Source organism: Thermobia domestica, chromosome 11, assembly GCF_964235325.1.
Source record: "Thermobia domestica chromosome 11, izTheDome1.hap1.1, whole genome shotgun sequence".
Taxonomy (NCBI): Eukaryota; Metazoa; Arthropoda; class Insecta; order Zygentoma; family Lepismatidae; genus Thermobia; species Thermobia domestica.
In genome coordinates, this window is record NC_137464.1 from 212,414,703 (window position 1) to 212,433,084 (window position 18,382).

Consider the following 18,382-nt stretch of genomic DNA (forward strand, 5'->3'; position numbering starts at 1 on the left):
TCACGTCACGCACCAAAGCTTTAACTGAACTAAACTAGTGCAGTCGTTGCCAGACTCAATGGCGTATATATAGTATAAATGAATGCAAAGTATTTGTTTACATATTTGAAAAGAACATTACCTCGCAGCATAAGCGGAGTTGGGAATTGTCTGCTGGGGGGGGAGCAGATGTTTGGTCGGTCTTGGACGTTTCATTTCAGGAATAAAGATGGTCATGAAGTCAGAGATAAAGATGGTCAAGTTGTCAAAAGTTGGGGGGGGGGGAACGGCCCCATAACTCCGCCCATGCCTCGCAATTAAAGGATTAGAAAACCCTGAGCGGAGCCACACACACACACACACACACACACAAAGCCCAAAGCCATTTCTAACTTACTTCGGAAAATAAGACTGGCTGTATGGTTTACCGACTTTATGAATCAATGGAAGTGGATTCATTCCTGCCCTTCTTTTTCTTCCCACGACCAACTTCTTTCTCATTTCCAGGTTTTATGGCTTTTTGATAAACTTGCTGAAATTATGCTAGATTTGGGCAAGATGCTAAAAGCAAGATGCTAGATGCTAAAGACATGCAAATTATGCTAGATCTAGCATCATTATGCTAGATCTGGCAACGCTGCGCACATGCCACTTCACATCATCGGACTGATCCACTTCTTCGGAGGGGTGTCCGGTACCATGAAATCACGACAAATCAGAGGTATCAGGATTAGTATTTAGAAATGATTTATTACTATAATTTTCAAATTTCTAGTTCAGGATATTTTACGACCTGTAAAAACACATTACAAGAATGATTACTTTGAGAAACAGGTCCCTGATTTATCAATGTAATAATAGATTAGGCCTACCCATAATATGAATTCTATCCATATAGACTCTACTGTATATAGAAGAAGTCCATACTACTGACTGATGAAATCCTATCCGAAATTACTTAGCTAGAAACTTGGAATTTGAACAGCACATAGGATTTGTGTCTTAAGGTACCACTAAGGAAAAAATATTTGAAAATTCGAGGTAAAGGGGGATTGCAATTATAAAAGTGACCAAGAAAGTCCACTTTTTGTGAAGGTCTGTGTTTCATTCACCCTCACACCGTGAGTTGAATGCGAATGGAGATAAGGCGAAGGTCAGTTGTTGGTGTGGATATAGTCAATATACTACCTGGTTGCGGCAGTTCAGTTACACCGTGAACTTGAGTAAGGACAGAGTGAACATGGAACCTCCACAGAGCGTCATAAGGGCGTGTATGCTGTACGAGTTCAAACTGGGGTCAAAAGCCACTGCAGCGAGGCGGAAGATATTCCAGGCATTTGGTGAGGAAGTCGTGACTACGCGGACAGTGCAGCGGTGGTTTAACAAGTTTAAGGACGTTGAAGGAAAACTTGACGCACCACGTGCTGGAAGATCAACACATGTACAAAATGAAGATCTTCAGGCAGCAATTGAGGTGAACAGTGGCCAGACATGTGAGGAACTGGAACTACAATTCAGTGTGAGTGAAGAAACCAATCGGCAGCACCTCCATCAACTTGGGAAGCACTACAAGTTGGGTCGATGGGCCCCACATGATTTGATTCCGGGCCAGAAAGCAACATGTGCAGATGCCTGTGTTTCTTTGCTGTCTCGTCTAAGGAAGGAGCCGTTTTTGGACAAGATGTGATGAGAAATAGGTCCTGTATGAAGCTCCAAGGCGCGGTCATCATTGGTTAGCATCCCTTGAACTGGTTCCAAAACAGCCGAAACCAGCACTGCACCAGAAGAAGGTCCTCCTGCGTTTTTGTGAACTGCTCGCGGTATTGTGCATCGGGAACTGCTACCAACTGGTCAGAACATTAATGTAATTGTGTACTGTCAAGAGAAACTCAAAACTCTGGAGGCAGCACTTCTGAATCCCAAAGGGATCCTCCTGTTACAGGACAGCGCTAAGTCCTACGTGACTAGAGTGAGTCGGAACACCATTCTACGCCTTGGGTGGGAAACATTATTGCATCCTCCATACTCCTCGGATATTGTATCATCCAATTATCACCTGCTCCATTTCTTGGGCAACCGCCTTAGGGAACGCCAGTTCAAATCTCTATAGTACAGTAAAATTAGGCAGAAAAACACCTAAACCCGGGCATCCAAAAAAACAAAGGTTTGGCTGTTCCAAATTATTTATTACCCTTTACTCTAAGTGTGGTAAAAAGTCTCCGCAGAAATAGTGTCGGGTTTGGGAGAGGGAAGGGGTAGAAGGAAAGAGATTAGAAAATTATTTTTTCTCTTTGTTATAGATACAGTTATATATTTTTGCTCCGCAGATGTCTCTAAATTACAAAATCTCGACATTTCCTCTGCGTATTGTTATTTTTAAATCAACATGCATAATTATTATTTTAAGATTAATGTTTAAAAAATGTAAACGACATTCTCTTGTGTATCTACTTTACCTTTTACGTTTAAAACCAATTTCTGATAATTTACTATGTCTTCCAAACTAAGGCACACTGATCAAGTATAACAAGTGGTATTACCGGTAGTTTTCATAACAGTTTTGATTTGCTTTGTGGACGTGAAAACGATATTATTATCATTGTAAGTATGAGTTGTGTATTGCAACATTGTGTTGATAAAGGTGGTGAACTTATTCGGTTAACTCAAAAAGGGAGAGATAGAATAATAGAGTGTAGTGAAATTAAGCAAGATGGTGTGAAGGAGAAAGTCGAAAAGGAAGTAGTGTTGGAAGTGCATAAGGACTGTCGTAGGCGCTACACTTTAAAACCCAAGCCACCCCCAACAGTTCCAAATCCTGAGCTTAGACAAACTCCCCGTGCTCTATTTGACTTCAAAACACAGTGTTTCTTGTGTGGTCGCCAATGTGTGGACGTATCGAAATGCAGATATCCATACCAAGAAGAATTTAGTGAGGTACAGACAGTTGAGTTGATAAAAGGTATCCGTGAAGACGCAATAAGAAGAAATTGTGCTTGGGGACGAGAAGTACTTCTCAGACTTAGCAATGTCATTGACCTAGTCCAATGTGATGGTAGGTACCATAGGTATTGTTTGTCAAGATTCAAGGTAGAAGGCTCAAGTAAACCTGGAAAACCAGGAACTAGAGGCGGATCAATAGCAGACTCTGAAAGAGCAGCAGCATTTGATAAATTATGTCAATATTTAATTGAGAATGATGAATGTCAGTACACGTTGAAGGAATTACAAAAACTGTATAACGATCTGAACCCTAACGTTGAATCATACGATGACAGCCACCTGAAAAGAAAATTGATCGGGCGTTTTGGTTCTAACATACTTGTAACAGATCTTCCCGGAAGAAGGGTCGTAATTTGCTTCAGTGGAACAGCATCCGGAATCCTGTCGGACGTCTGGTACTAAAATCGGCAAGTTGTTGAAAAAGATGATGAATTGAGAGTGATCAAAACTGCAGCAGCAATAATTCGACGAACACTGAAATCTCAAGCTTATGATTGTTCTCAGTTTCCAACTCTTGAGTAAATTCAAGCGGGAAGTCCAGATCTTATTCCAGAATTACTGAAGACGCTCCTTTATGAAATCATTAAGCCTACCAGGACAACAGAAGAAAATAAAAAAAGTACTGAACGGAAAACAATCGCTATTGCTCATTGCAGTATCTCGGCCAAAATCATTTGTGTCCCCTGTTCAATTTGGTACAGCAGTGTTCCTTCACAGAAGGTTTGGGTCCAGGCTCTTAATTGACTTACTGACAAATATGGGGTTCTGTCCTTCTTATAACGAAATATTAAAATTCGAAAGGTCAGTTACCAGTGAGGATAAATTAAACATAAATCAGGGCTATGTTCAGTATGTCTTTGATAATGCTGATTACAATGTACATACTGTGGATGGTCATGCCACTTTTCATTCCATGGATGGTGTACTGTGTGTGACACCTGAATCTGCACTCAGTGTTGACACCTGTGTACCTCGGAGGAATCTCAGAACAAAAGAAATTGAACACAGTGGGTTAACAGAATTACAGATATACAAACGTCCAGATACATCTGGGTATACACGTATAACTGCTTTAAATTGGAAAGTAATGCAAATTAAACCTTTATCAGCTATTACCACCCACACTTTGAATATGTTTTTGTTGTCTGGTATTTGGCTTAATGGTTCGTGTACCGATAGTAGGCCTGGTTGAAGTGGTTGTATGGAAAGGCTGCATGCTGGAGAACCGTATGAAACATCAGCAGTTTTGGCTCTTCCATTTGTGAATTTAGCACCCTCAAACCCTTCCACTATTTACACCGTTCTCTTTTATGCTGCTCAGGAAGGTGCTAAGCAGGGTCAGGCTTGCACGATGGTTACGTTCGATCAACCATTTTATGCCCAGGCTCGGGAAATTATAGCTGCAGCCCCTCTCAGTAACCCTCTGAACTCTCTATTCATTCGCCTTGGAGGGTTTCACTTTCTCCTTTCTTTTATAGGATCAGTAGGTCACATAATGGCTGGAAGTGGTTTCGAAGAGGCGTGGAGTCAAGTACACACAAAAACAGCATTCCGCAAATGATGCAGGGGAAAGCATATTCCAGATCTATTCGTGCTTTGTTCCTAACCCAAGAAGCCCTTATAACAGTTTTCCTTGAGACACACGATCCTGATGTTAACAAGGAAGATTTAAAGGCACTCTATTCGCAATTAACTTCTTGGACAATAGGTGCTGATGAGATAGTGAGGTCTACTGCAGTCAAGAATTTAGCAAATACTTTAGATGAGCAGCTGCAGAATTTCAAGGAACATGGTAGAACACAAAAATTGTGGATTCAATTCATAGAAATGGTACATCTTATCAAGATGTTCATAAAAGCAGAGAACTGGAGATTTTTACCTCCATCTTCACTGTGTGCAGCAAATACTGCCTTTTCTCCACGCCACAGGACACTTGAATTATGCGAAATCGGCGCATGTGTACTTGCAAGATTGCCTACATCTCCTGAGTATATTACCCGAAGAAGAGTTCGACAAATTTATCACCAGAGGGTTCTTCACCATTCGCCGAAGTAACAAATTTTGGTGCGGTGTTTGGACCGATATGACCATCGAACAAGTGTTAATGCGGGCTATGAAAAGCAGCGGTGGGTTGACTGGTGGCAGAGGAATCACTGCATCAACTATCGCTACATGGGTGAAGTCGATGCCTGCAAGCTCCAGAATCGTAGAGGCAGTTGAGAGATTTACATCTATTAATTATGCTTCCTCAGAGCAACACGTAGAGTTGCGTGATGCAAACCAGAAGCTAAATGCCAAGCACCTAAAAGTTTTAATAACTTGGTTTCGACTGCACAACCCTTTTACAAAACCTCCTCAGCTGTCTTCTCTCTCTACAGGTGTATTGGCTGAGGAAAGGTAAGACAGCCCCATTTGTTAAAAGTGATGAGGAACTCAGAAAAAATTGCTTATTTTTAACTATCCTAATGCACAGGCAGACGATATTGCTGAAGCTGGCCATGATTTTTTTCTATCTTTATATGATTCCCACAAGACACGAAATTTGGATGCTTTAAGTCACCAGATATATTTAATGACAGTTGCAAGACAGCCAGTGCAAGGTGAGTTAGCTACTCTACCTCCAACGAAAGCTGCAGCAAGGGAACATTCACTGAGAGTCTACCACCAAGTGCAACAGTGGAATGGATTCAAGAAAAACCCACTAAAATGGGGCTGGAAGAAGGTCAGTGGATATCTGCGTCCAACACCAACAACTCTTGCTGCTGCTCCAGAATGGTTGCTACGCCTCATCTCTTGTTCACGCACAGAAGAGTGTTTAAGCGACTGTGATTGCTGAAGAAGTGCCCTTCAGTGCACAACCATGTGTACTAACAGCGCTAGATATGGATGCAGTAATACAGATTTTGCCACTGATTCTGATGCGGAAGATGTGTTGACAGATGACGAGGATATGCAAACATTTTCTGAAACAAATTCAGATAGTGATGAGAATGATGAAGGGAAATGAAAACTCTCTGTGCTTAATGCGTTAAGGTAATAATTTTCGTTTTAGGTTTGTCTAATTATATATGTTTTTTGCTTTCCATACAGTAAACTGTAATTACCCTTGTAATTGGGTGGCGCGGCAAACTTATACCGGACAGTGCGCAAAATGGACAAAGAAGAATACATCTACACGAAATTTCTTTTGGACAATTTAATCGATCATTTGAAAACAGACGCATGTTATGTGGAGCTACAATGCATACCTCTTCTTAATGTCAAATTGAATTGAAATTTACAGGTGAATCTCTACAAATAACATTATTACTACCTAAACAGACAAGTTTGTTAATTTGCTTTCTCATAAAAAAAAGTCCACTGGCTTTGTTTTTAAGTGTTAAAATACCTTTTCCTTTTTGTGATTTTATTTTCCTACGTAGATTTTCTTCAGTAAAGAAGATGGCGGATAATCGAGAGTTTACTGTATTTGTTTTATAGGTGTCAAGCATATAGATTAGATGTCAAGGATTGTATATTAAAGTATGACTTATATTATGAATATGCTTTTGATCAACAATATTATCATTTTTCTAAACTAATTTCAACAACTCATACCAACCCCCAACCCCCTCTCCCCTCCAAAACCCGACAGTCTTTTGGCGGAGACTTTTTACCACATTTAAAGTAAAGTGTAATGAACAATGTGGAACACTCAAACCTTTGTTTTTTTGGATGCCCGGGTTCGGAGCTAATTTTACTGTACTACTAGTAGAGGTGAAAAATACGCTTGATACCTTCTTTGCTTCACGACCCACCAAGTTCTACCACGATGGAATTCATGGTCTTCCAGAACGTTGGCAGAAGGTCGTCGATGCTGATGGGAACTATTTTTGATCTTCCAGATACATCTTGGTGACATATCGATGTTCAAAGTGGTGGCTGAAAAAGCGACAGAACTTCTTTGGTTACCTTTATATTATAATAAGACGCCCATATTTTGGAACCCCTTAAGATTGTAGACATGAAATATGGTATTTATACATCTTTTTTTTTTTTTTTTTTTTTTTTTTTAAATAATTACAAATGTGTACCAATGTTTCTTTGATACTTGATGTATTTTATAAAAACGAAGAAAACAGGTAGGAAAGAAAAGACTTGGAGCTTGCAATTATTATATATACATATCTCGGAATCCCTCAAGGTTAGAGACATAAAAATTAGTATTTGTTCTTTGCATTCTTTGCATAATTAAGTACATGTTTCAGGGTCTTTTTACTGTTTGGTCTAGAATGGAACAAAAAGAGGTGGAGTGTTTTACTAAGATCCTCACAAGCGGCGTTCGAATTTCGAGTTCAGACAGATTCTACAAGGAATTCTATTTATATGAAAGATGCGGAAGAAAGAATGGAAAATATTGCCCACAGTAACACGTAGGGACATTTAGTAGTAATATGTGTCTACTTAAAATGTAATTAGATATAAACATTGATGACAAAACAAAAAAGCAAGATCGGTTATGTAGACAATTTATTTCATTGTGCAAAAACACGTAAAAACAAATTTTATCTTCCGTGTTCTATTATATTTTATTTCCAAGAAGTTACAAAACCTTTACACTTAACACACAACGTTTTTGATTCGAAGTTTAGAAAACACATTGAACAAATCGAGTTTATGTATAGAACATTTGATAGAGTTACATATAAACAAAGCGCAGTCAAAGGATCTGGAAATGCTGAGCTGAGGTCAGATTCAGTAATAAAATGAAGAATCTCTTCATGGGTTGAAAAATTTGAAAGCCTGTCATGAAAAGTGTCTCTGAAAGTCAACATTTCTCGTGGGAAATCACTGGATAAATCATGTGCAACCAGAAGTCATAAGATTGCTTGGTGACCAGTGACTTCTTCTTCAGGACTGGTTCGTAACATTGACGGGCGTAAGAACGAAAATCTTTCACCAAATTTCCTCATTTCTTCGAAGCGTACCATTATGTGTACTATTACGGAGTCGAGGATAGGCAATAGCACTTTGATCTCGAATTCTTTAACAAGGTCATAAATCGCGTATCTTGTTGCCAATTCATCAAAAAATATTTTCGGCACTGGTTTCCTTATTTCTTCTAACTTATCTGAAACTATCTAAAGAGAAAAGTCATCACGTCTACAAACATACTGTAAGTAATATTGCAATCGGTATTTAAAAAGATCAGCTAATTATTACTCACCAATAGTGTTGAGGTTAGAGCCAAAATAGGTCAGTATCCTCCTCACCTATATAACATTACGTCATCTTAGTATCAGGAGCAGACGAAGGAAAAATTTTCACCAGGCCAAAGCGTCTTTTTGGCGTCCCTCACCTAGTCCTAGCCTAATTTTACATTTTATTACAGTGATATTAGACAATATGTTCGAAAAATTATTTTGGAGTACTCGTTTGGACACCCCCTGATGTTGGTATCCCAGGCGGTTGCCTTGGTTTGTCCGACTCTTGGTGCTTGTGCTTGATTTTGTGTAGCGGCGGTACGTGGCAATTGTGCTGTACCTAATAATCAATTCAACACTTTTTTTTTTTAACTCGTTTTAATCCAGATCTTATAGGCCATAGAATTTGAAATTATTATTGAAATCCTGTTGCGCAGGGGTACTGTTAGTGCATGTAATCAGGGGTGCCCATCCCCCCCAAAGCTGATGGCGCACTCCCCCCAAAACTAATAATCTCTTCCCTCCTCAAAACTCAAGTCCTCTAAAAACAATTGCCCAGTGTAGCAGTAGTTTTTATAGTACTAGTAATTGTTATTTTTGTTGTTGTTTTTATTTCCTGTAGTAGTATTATAGAATGCTTGTAGTAGTAGTAGGGGCAGTAGTAATTATAAAAATGGCTTTACTTTTATTAGTAGTCTTGGTAGTGTACAATACTAAATATGTTCTATAAGGATATTGAAGGGTATAAAAACTTCTACATACTGTGTATGGCACAGGCATTCTTTTTTACAATTAGTAGTATTATTTTTTTCTTTACAAAATATTGATATAATTCCCTTGTACATGAAAAGTAAGACGCAAGTTTCAAGTTATTGAGTTTGATACCAAAAGAAAATCTTATCCTCGAAATTAGCCTATAAAAAGAAGTGATATCCAACAAAAAACATTCCTGTAAAAGAGCCAAGTACGAGTGGCCTTAAAAATAATTGAAATCACAAAAATAGGCGCCAAGTTCTGGTGGACAACAGTTACAAACACTCACTGGCTCACTTCAAATTTAGATTTGAAACTTGGCTGTTGTCTATATGGTTACCACTAGCTCACAATTATGTCAAACTACTTTATAATTTTCAACAGACAACATAGGCAAGTTTCAAATCTAAATTTGATAGTGATTCCCTGAGTGTTTGTAACTGTTGTTCGCCAGAACTTGGCGCTCATTTTTGTGATTTCACTTCTTTTTAAGGCCGCTCATACTTTTTTTTTACAGGAATGATTTTGTTGGATTAAATTATTACTGGTCGTGGTGGTGACATTAACCTACCCTTGATGTCCTTTATAGAGTAATATTTTTTTCTTTGCTCACTCGACAAAGCAAATTTGTCTATAATATCGCTGTTGGGAATGCATTCTAAAATGTCTTTTTCGGAAGAAAGGATAAGCATGTCGGAGAGCCATACATCTCCCATGCTGCTTCTTAGTCTATTTTTTACAATCTTTACTTTACTCATAATCCTCTCTGCTGAGCAACTCGTTGCTGGTAATGACAGAAGTATCTGGTATAATATTGTTAGGTATGGAAAACCAGACATATTCAACAAACACCTGTAAGAGCTAATGAATCCTTTCTTCACCCACTGATCCAGACTGATTCAGATATATCCACAAAGCGATAAACCGACCAGCCCATCCTTTCATATAGCAACTTGCGCGGTACTTCATTCATAGAGTTTCTAAGCAGGGAGTAGGGGGATTCATTCTCGAGATTAAAAAAAAAAATCGCATCGTGTTCCAATGTTATTTTGACGACAGCAAAATTACTTATTCGACATTAGAGTAAAATTCTTCCCCAATTTTTTTCTCGATGGCACAACTTGCGCCATTCATCCCTCCTGTGGGCGGCCCTTCTCTCTTAAAACGAACCAACCTTTCCTTTCATACGGCTACATGTGCGATACTTCATTCATCGAGTATCGAAGCAGGGGGTACGGGGGTTCACCCCGGAAAATTTTTTAAAATTAGCTTCTCAAAATCGTGTTTTAATGCTATTCCGACAATAAAATTGCTAGTTCGAAAGTAGAGTAAAATCCCCCCCAAAATTTTTCTCAATGGCGCAGCTTGCGCCATACATCCCCCCTGTGGGCGGCCCTGCATGTAATATAGAACTCATATCGTATTAATACAAGAGGATTAATTTCTTAATCATACAATGCTATAACCTCGACGAGTTTAAACTTTACAGTAGTGCCAATAATTTGATACGCAAATGAGCTAGGTGAGCAGGAAGTTTTATTCTTGTCATGTTCAAAAATGAAGACCGCGAAAACTTGGGGCTCCATTTATATAATTTGCTTCTTTTTTAAAATTAAAAGCCTGGAGCGCCGTCTAATATACCGAAGCGCCCTGCGCCCGTAGGTAATGCCTACCCTACCTACCCTATTGCTACGTATAACAACATATAATTTAAATTATAACATGAGACATAGTTTTAAAATAAAAATAATTCATTATGTGTGCTCCAATGTTATTATGTACTTCGTAAAAAGAGCCAGAGTTGTGTCGTTTGCTGCTTATAGTAAATTCATGTGGTGCGTAATACACTGCAGTGTAGGGGTGTTTACAAACACAAACGTAGAGTATTGTTTGTATACAGTATCATGTGGAGTATTACCAGGGCCGCCCACAGGGGGGATGTATGGCGCAAGCTGCGCCATTGAGAAAAATTTTGGGGGGGGATTTTACTCTACTTTCGAACTAGCAATTTTACTGTCGGAATACCATTAAAACACGATTTTGAGAAGCTAATTTTCAAAAATTTTCCGGGGTGAACCCCCGTACCCCATGCTTCGATACTCGATGAATGAAGTACCGCGCAAGTAGCCGTATGAAAGGAAAGGTTGGTTTGTTTTAAGAGAGAAGGGCCGCCCACAGGAGGGATGAATGGCGCAAGTTGTGCCATCGAGAAAAAAATTGGGGGGAATAAAAGAATTGGGGAAGAATTTTACTCTAATGTCGAATAAGTAATTTTGCTGTCGTCAGAATAACATTGGAACACGATGCGATTTTTTTTTTAATCTCGAGAATGAATGCCCCTACCCCCTGCTTAGAAACTCTATGAATGAAGTACCGCGTAAGTTGCTATATGAAAGGATGGCGCCAAGTTCTGGTGAACAACAGTTACAAACACTCAAGGAATCACTTTCAAATTTAGGTTTGAAACTTGCCTATGTTGTCTGTTGAAAATTATAAAGTAATTTGACATAATTGTGAGCTAATGGTAACCATACAGACAACAGCCAAGTTTCAAATCTAAATTTGAAAGTGATTCCTTGAGTGTTTGTAACTGTTGTCCACCAGATCTTGGCGCCTATTTTTGTGATTTCAATTCTTTTTAAGGCCACTCGTACTTGGCTCTTTTACAGGAATGTTTTTTGTTGGATATCACTTCTTTTTGTAGGCTAATTTCGAGGACAACATTTTCTTTTGTTATAAAACTCAATAACTTGTAACTTGCGTCTTACTTTTCATGTACAAGGGAATTACGAGGGCTATCCAGAAAGTAGATTACGTTTTGGAATAAAAAATCAACAAAGTATAGGAAACAAATTTTATTATATACAGATGAAAGCCACCTACAAATACTACTTTTCGACATAGTCACCATTCAAATTAAGGCATTTATCGTAGCGATGTACGAGCTTGGAAATTCCTTCGTCGAAAAATTCGGCCGCCTGCGACTTCAACCACTTCGTTACCTCTTCTTGCAGCTGTTCGTCGTCATCAAAACGCTGCATAGCCAGCCACTTCTTCATTGCTGGGAATAGGTGGAAGTCGCTCGGTGTCAGGTCGGGACTGTACGGCGGATGAGGAAACAACTCCCACTGAAAAGATTCAAGAACTTCACGCGTGACATTTGCCGTGTGGGGCCGGGCGTTGTCGTGAATCAACAAGATCTTAGAGCTCAACATTCCTCTGCGCTTGTTTTGAATTGCTCTTCTGAGGTTTTGCAGAGTTTGGCAATACCTTTGAGCGTTTATTGTAGTGCCTCTTTCCAGGAAGTCCACCAAAATCACACCTTTTCTGTCCCAAAAAACAGTCGCCATCATCTTCCTTGCCGACATTGTTTGCATGCATTTCTTGGGTTTTTGGGGAGAACCTGTGTGCCCCCACTGCATTGATTGCAATTTCGTTTCACAGTTCACGTGTTTCACCCATGTTTCGTCACCAGTAACGATGCGATCGAGTAAAGAGTCACCATCCTTATTGTAGGCGTCCAAAAAGTGCAACGCTGCAGCCATTCGCTGATTTTTGTGGTCCTCTGTCAAGATTTTTGGAATCCATCTTGCACAAAACTTGTGGTAACCAAGCTTTTCGCTGATGATTTCGTGCAACAAACTTCGCGAAATTTGTGGAAAACTCAAAGAAAGTTCCGTTATTGTGAACTTTAGATTTTCACGGACTTTAACATCGACTTTTTCGACAAGTTCGGCAGTCACTTTGCTGGGTCTCCCACTTCGATCTTCGTCGTGAACATTGGTTCGGCCATTTTTAAATCTTATGACCCACTGTCGCACTCCACCTTCAGTGATAATGTTGTCCCCATACACTTCACACAGCTGCCGATAGATTTCTATCGGTTTACAGTTTTTTGCTGTCAGAAACCTTATTACTGCACGCACCTCGCAGCTCGCGGGATTTTCAATTAACGCAGACATTTCAAACCGTCACAGTATCTTAACGGAGCACAGCACGAACCTCTCACTAGCACGGCTAGATGCCGACTGAGCTGCGCAACGCTCTGACCCCAAGATGGCCGCGCTAGCCCCGCCCCTAGCGGACACAGACGAAAACGTAATCTACTTTCTGGATAGCCCTCGTATATCAATATTTTGTAAAGAAAAAAAATAATACTACTAATTGTAAAAAAAGAATACCTGTGCCATACACAGTGTGTAGAAGTTTTTATACCCTTCAATATCCTTATAGAACATATTTAGTATTGTACACTACCAAGACTACTAATAAAAGTAATGCCATTTTTATAATTACTACCGCCCCTACTACTACTACAAGCATACTATAATACTACTACAGGAAATAAAAACAACAACAAAAATAACAATTATTAGTACTATAAAAACTACTGCTACACTGGGCAATTGTTTTTAGAGGACTTGAGTTTTGAGGAGGGAAGAGATTAATAGTTTTGGGGGGGAGTGCGCCATCAGCTTTGGGGGGGATGGGCACCCCTGAGTATTACAATATTCAAGGGATGGATTTGAAACTTTGTCCAAAAACAAATTAACTCAACAATCAGAGAATAATTCGTGTAGTTTTTAATTTTTCTGTTTTAGCCATTATCGACAGTTCTTAATATTAATCCTCAGAAACATGTTTCCAGTAATCAAACTATCTCAACAGCAAAAGATACACAATATCAAAAAGTGCACGATTATTCTCTCATTATTGCTTTAATTTGTTCATGGACAAAGTTTGAATAGTTACCCTTTGATATATTGGAAAAATAAGGGCATGTGCTGACATCTATTGGTTACTACCACTCTTTTAAATTTACCTTAAATTGTAGCTTGACGTCTAATATACCTTCCCTATTTGCTAAAGGATATAAAATTTCAAACTTAAATATTTGTTACTCTTGTTAGGAATTTGGAATTCGATTTCTGGGCTTTCGATATCCATGTTAACCCGTCACGATGAGGAATGACATCCCTCGACACACTATCCGAAGAGAGGGAAAAAAGAATGCATTGTGGAGGGAAGGAAGCTACCTGGGACTGGTATGCTAGGTATCATCCCAGTATTTGCCTAGTGTGAATGAAGAAAACCCTGGAAAACCTCACTCAGGATGGCTGGCTTGGAAAAAGCTTTTACACTTTTTTCGACTGAGTGTCCCCACCAGGAATCGAACCTGGGACCGCTCGCATGAAAAGACGAGAGCGCTTTTGTTATTCTTATGAAGTTAAGTTACTTGTTCAAACTAATAATAGTAATTTTATGCATAACGCTGCATAAAATCATCATTTGTAGATTTAAATGTTTGTACCTCTTAAGAAACTCAAACTTTGACGTTTTTCAGCGTTGTGTTTGAAGATAAACAGGAAATTTTGTTTTCTGTTTACAACATGTGACTCGTATTATCATTCTTTTTTTTTATTGTTTATTTTCTGAAGATGCTATATTAATATCTTTCTGAGTGATAACATAGGTCTGTATAGTACTATCACTAATATTGCTTCATGCATGAAAGCTATCAAAAATTGTCCTTGACTTCACACGCAATATATAGCCTAAATAATACAAAAGTTTAACAATAATCTTTATTTTAGCCAAATTTAAAATACATCTGACGCGTATTTCAAGTATCGATGACCTGTTAGAATTTGTTTTTTTTTAATCTAAACTAGATAGGGTCTATATTCACATGTGCCAACAATTTGAATCAGTCTCAATAGATAGCTGTCTGTTTATTTTTTCCTCTAATAATCAGAAAGGGATATTCAAATCTTAACAAATAAGTAAAGATCAACCATTTTCAAATGGGATCCCGCGAACGAATTACTCGGCTACTGGTGTACCTGAAAAAAAAAAAAAAAGTTAGGAGATGGAAATTAATTAATGATGCAGATCCTCATCACGGAATATAATGCATGCTTTATATAAAAAGAAGTTTGAAAGGATAGCTCAGTGGTAGAGCGTTCATCCCTGATGCCAGAGGTCCCACGTCCGTGGGTTTTCTCGAGGTTCTGTATTCATGAAAACCCCAATGTTAAAATTTCGCTAATGTCGATGTGAAATTCGGTATTTGAACTCTTAATTAAAAATAAGGAAATACATATTTCAATGTGTTCGAAAATTGCGTTCCTAAAGGGGAGAAAGAGTGCAACTTCTACGGCTTCTATCTCATAAAATACTGAAACAAGAAAGCGATTAACTTGGAGGTCTTCATAAAAGCAATGCAGTGTTAAAGAAAAAAGAATCTAGAGGGGGGAAAGTGAGAACAATTTCTATAACTAACTAACTCTATGGCCAATGGAACCTGAAGGTTCAATGCCACATTCACTAAAGTTCTCCATTGACTTCTATCCTTAGCCAACTGGATCCAGTTTCTACTTTGTAATCCTATTTCTGCGAGATTCATCTTAATATTGTCCTCCCATCTGCACCTAGGTCTTCCTAATGGTCATTTTACGATTGAATTTCCAGTCAAACTTTGAAAGTGTTCCTACTTTCTTCCATTTTGGCTACATGACCTTCTTACCTGAGAATCCTACACTTGGTGATTCTAACAACGTTTGGTAAACGGTATAAATCATGAAGTTCCTCGTTATAAAGTTTTCGCCATTCCCGTTCCACTTGGGTCTGAATAGGCCTATTCGTCTCAGGATCTTGTTCTCAAATACTTTCAGTCTACGTTCTTTCCTCAGAGTAAGCGACCACGTTTTGCAACCTTACAGAACAGGTATCGTTTTATATATTGTATTTTAAGCTTCAAATTCCTCGACAGAATTCGCGAAGACAAAAGATGTTGAACTGAATAATAACGCGAATTCCCTGCTTTCAGTCGACATTTAATTTATTCGTTGACATGAAGTTGGTCTGTTAATATTAATAGTAGATATTTGAAAGTATCTATTTATTCGAAAGTATTATTTGATATTCTGACGCATCCATGATTTGCAGTCCTGTATTACGATCCGGAGAACTTCCATGTATTTAGTTTTCTCTGCATTTACTTCTAAACCCATTTCCCTGCAATAAGACCTCTGTATTTTTTTCATTATTCTCCTATCATCCCCATCAGATTTATATCACCAGCAATGGTCATAATCTGGTGAATGCCTTTCAGCTCTAAGTCGTGGTTGCTATCTTTGATTTTACTTATAGCGTACTCCAGAACAAAGTTGAAGAATAATAGCGACAATGCATCTTGTTTCAGGCCATTCTGAACGTGGAAACTCGTGGACAAGAATTTCCCTTCTCGGACTTTACTTTGGGATTAATTTAAAGACATCTTAATCAATCTAACTAGCTTTTCCGGTATTTTAAATTCTGTAAGAATGTTGCACAGTGTTTTCCTCTACAGCGCAAAATATTCAAATTGCCGGTTTTATATTCATTAACCTTATTCTATTGTAACTGTGTGAAGAACGAACGCCTCTGCTAATTGAATGAATATTACTCATATTTTGGTCTCTTCTTTTCAGAAAACAGTGCTTGACAGTATTCACCGTGAAGATTCCAGTTTTAATGGCGATGGTTACACAAGTCTTGCTGTCATATATGCTGTGATGGCGATTTCGAATTGGTTGGCTCCCTCTATAATAAGTCTTACAGGGCCTAAAATTGCAATGCTTATCGGCGCCGTAACATATGCGTAAGTATGGTATGTGTGTGGGTAAGAAGTTGATTTTTTAAAGTCATACATTAAGTAAAAAATAAAACGATTGAACTATTGGGCTAATGATATATTTCATCATATATATTAGCGTTTCATTTCATTTCATTTTTTTTTTTTTTTTTTTTAAGTGTGGAGCACTTTCATTAATCAGCATGTTATACGGAGTACCTATATACTTGTTCTCTTTGAAATAAATTTTAAAATTGATTAACCGTGTACCAGTGTACCGTATACTTAGATTTTAAAAATAATATTAATTACATTTATTTATTTTTTATATTCGTATTGAAAGAAGAAAGTACATATTAATTGTATACGTAGTAGAATGGTCCTTGTTTTCTTGACTTTCGAGATTTTTTAATTCCATTCCTTTAAAATTGTTTCATATCGGATTACAGTAATCTATGAGAGAAAAAAAAATAGCCCATTTCAATAATACTAAATAGTGTCCGAAGCAACTTCAAGTTTTGATGGCATTTACATTATACCGTACAATATGAGACAAAGGTAAAGTTTAGGAAGGCTAGAGGGAGTGACATTACGTTTTGGATACGAGTAATAGAGGTAGAACTGCATCTATTACTACGGTATATAATTACTTTTCTAACCATCTTTAGTTCAACAGGAATGATTTTTTTTTTTTTTTTAATAGCTCTTGTGCTGGCTATAGGTATTTTCTATCAACAGAAAAACTGAAAATAAATCTCCTGCAGAAGTGCCCTGGTTTGAAAGATTTATTTACCTCACACTAAAGTAGCCTTGTTTGGAATATCAGAAAAATGATAACTCTAAGAACGTTAATGATGTATGGAAAACAATTATGCTATGACATTGACTAGCTGGGTTTTGAAGGAAAATTACGTAAATCAAAAACACGGCTGAGTTGCTGAACTTCTGGACCACTAAAGATTTTAACAATTCAAGGTTCAACTCAAGTAAACTTGCCGAGCTAGGCGGCTATTAACGGAGAATATTTTATGTTATGTTGTGGCGCTAAAATATGTTGGTACAGAAGCGTGATGTCATTGATTTCTGTCTGATCAGTAATAGAGCAAATTTGGAGCCCCAAAACTGTGTTTTGAAGGTACTAACTATCTCGGTACATTGAATGAATGCTTGTAGTCCATCTCCTCATGAAGCTTCATCTATCACTAGATTTCTTGCAGTTATTGACATCCGGAAGTATAATTCAGGATTGAAAAACGCTTTATTAGTCTCTCCGTGTTTCTGATGGTTGATATTTGGCAATGCTTTTAGTGAAATACAGGTTGTCCAGTTTATATGAATTAAGAAGTTGCAAACGATGTTACACTATATTTTTTCGAAACAGAAAGTGGAGGCAATTAACTAACAAACAACGAAAACGGCAGACATTTCATGATGCCAATTTTCGATTTTACAAGAAAAACAGTTCAGATATGCCATTTTGCTTGCTAAACCTTGACATAATGTCTTAGTTTGAAGATCGTGGTGTCATAGTAAGTTTTTGTTTTTCTTAATTGTAATTGTGACATACTTCTTTCTTACAGATTGTTCATACTGCAGTTCCTTTTACCAAAGACATGGCTATTATATTTGGCGTCGGTAGTTATTGGTTTCGGAGCAGCACTAATTTGGACTGGCCAAGGAAATTATCTTACGTTAAATTCTGACTCTAAAACAATATCTAGAAACTCAGGAATATTTTGGGCAATGTTGCAAATGAGGTAAGTGTCAAAAGAATACATAAACTAAGGCATTTGCAGGGGGAAATGAAAACAAAGTAACATTATAAACAGGTATCTTGAAATTATCCTAACTT

General features: G+C 38.0%; 1 protein-coding gene across 1 annotated transcript in view; it reads left to right on the forward strand.

Moving 5' to 3' along the window:
• Positions 1-18,382, forward strand: part of LOC145664710 (UNC93-like protein MFSD11) — a 107,886-nt gene that overhangs the window by 51,276 nt on the left and 38,228 nt on the right. Inside the window, exons 2-3 of the mRNA XM_081731578.1 lie at positions 16,388-16,557; positions 18,111-18,287. Of these exons, the coding sequence (XP_081587704.1) occupies positions 16,388-16,557; positions 18,111-18,287 (347 nt within the window). The remainder of the gene's footprint in view (positions 1-16,387; positions 16,558-18,110; positions 18,288-18,382) is intronic.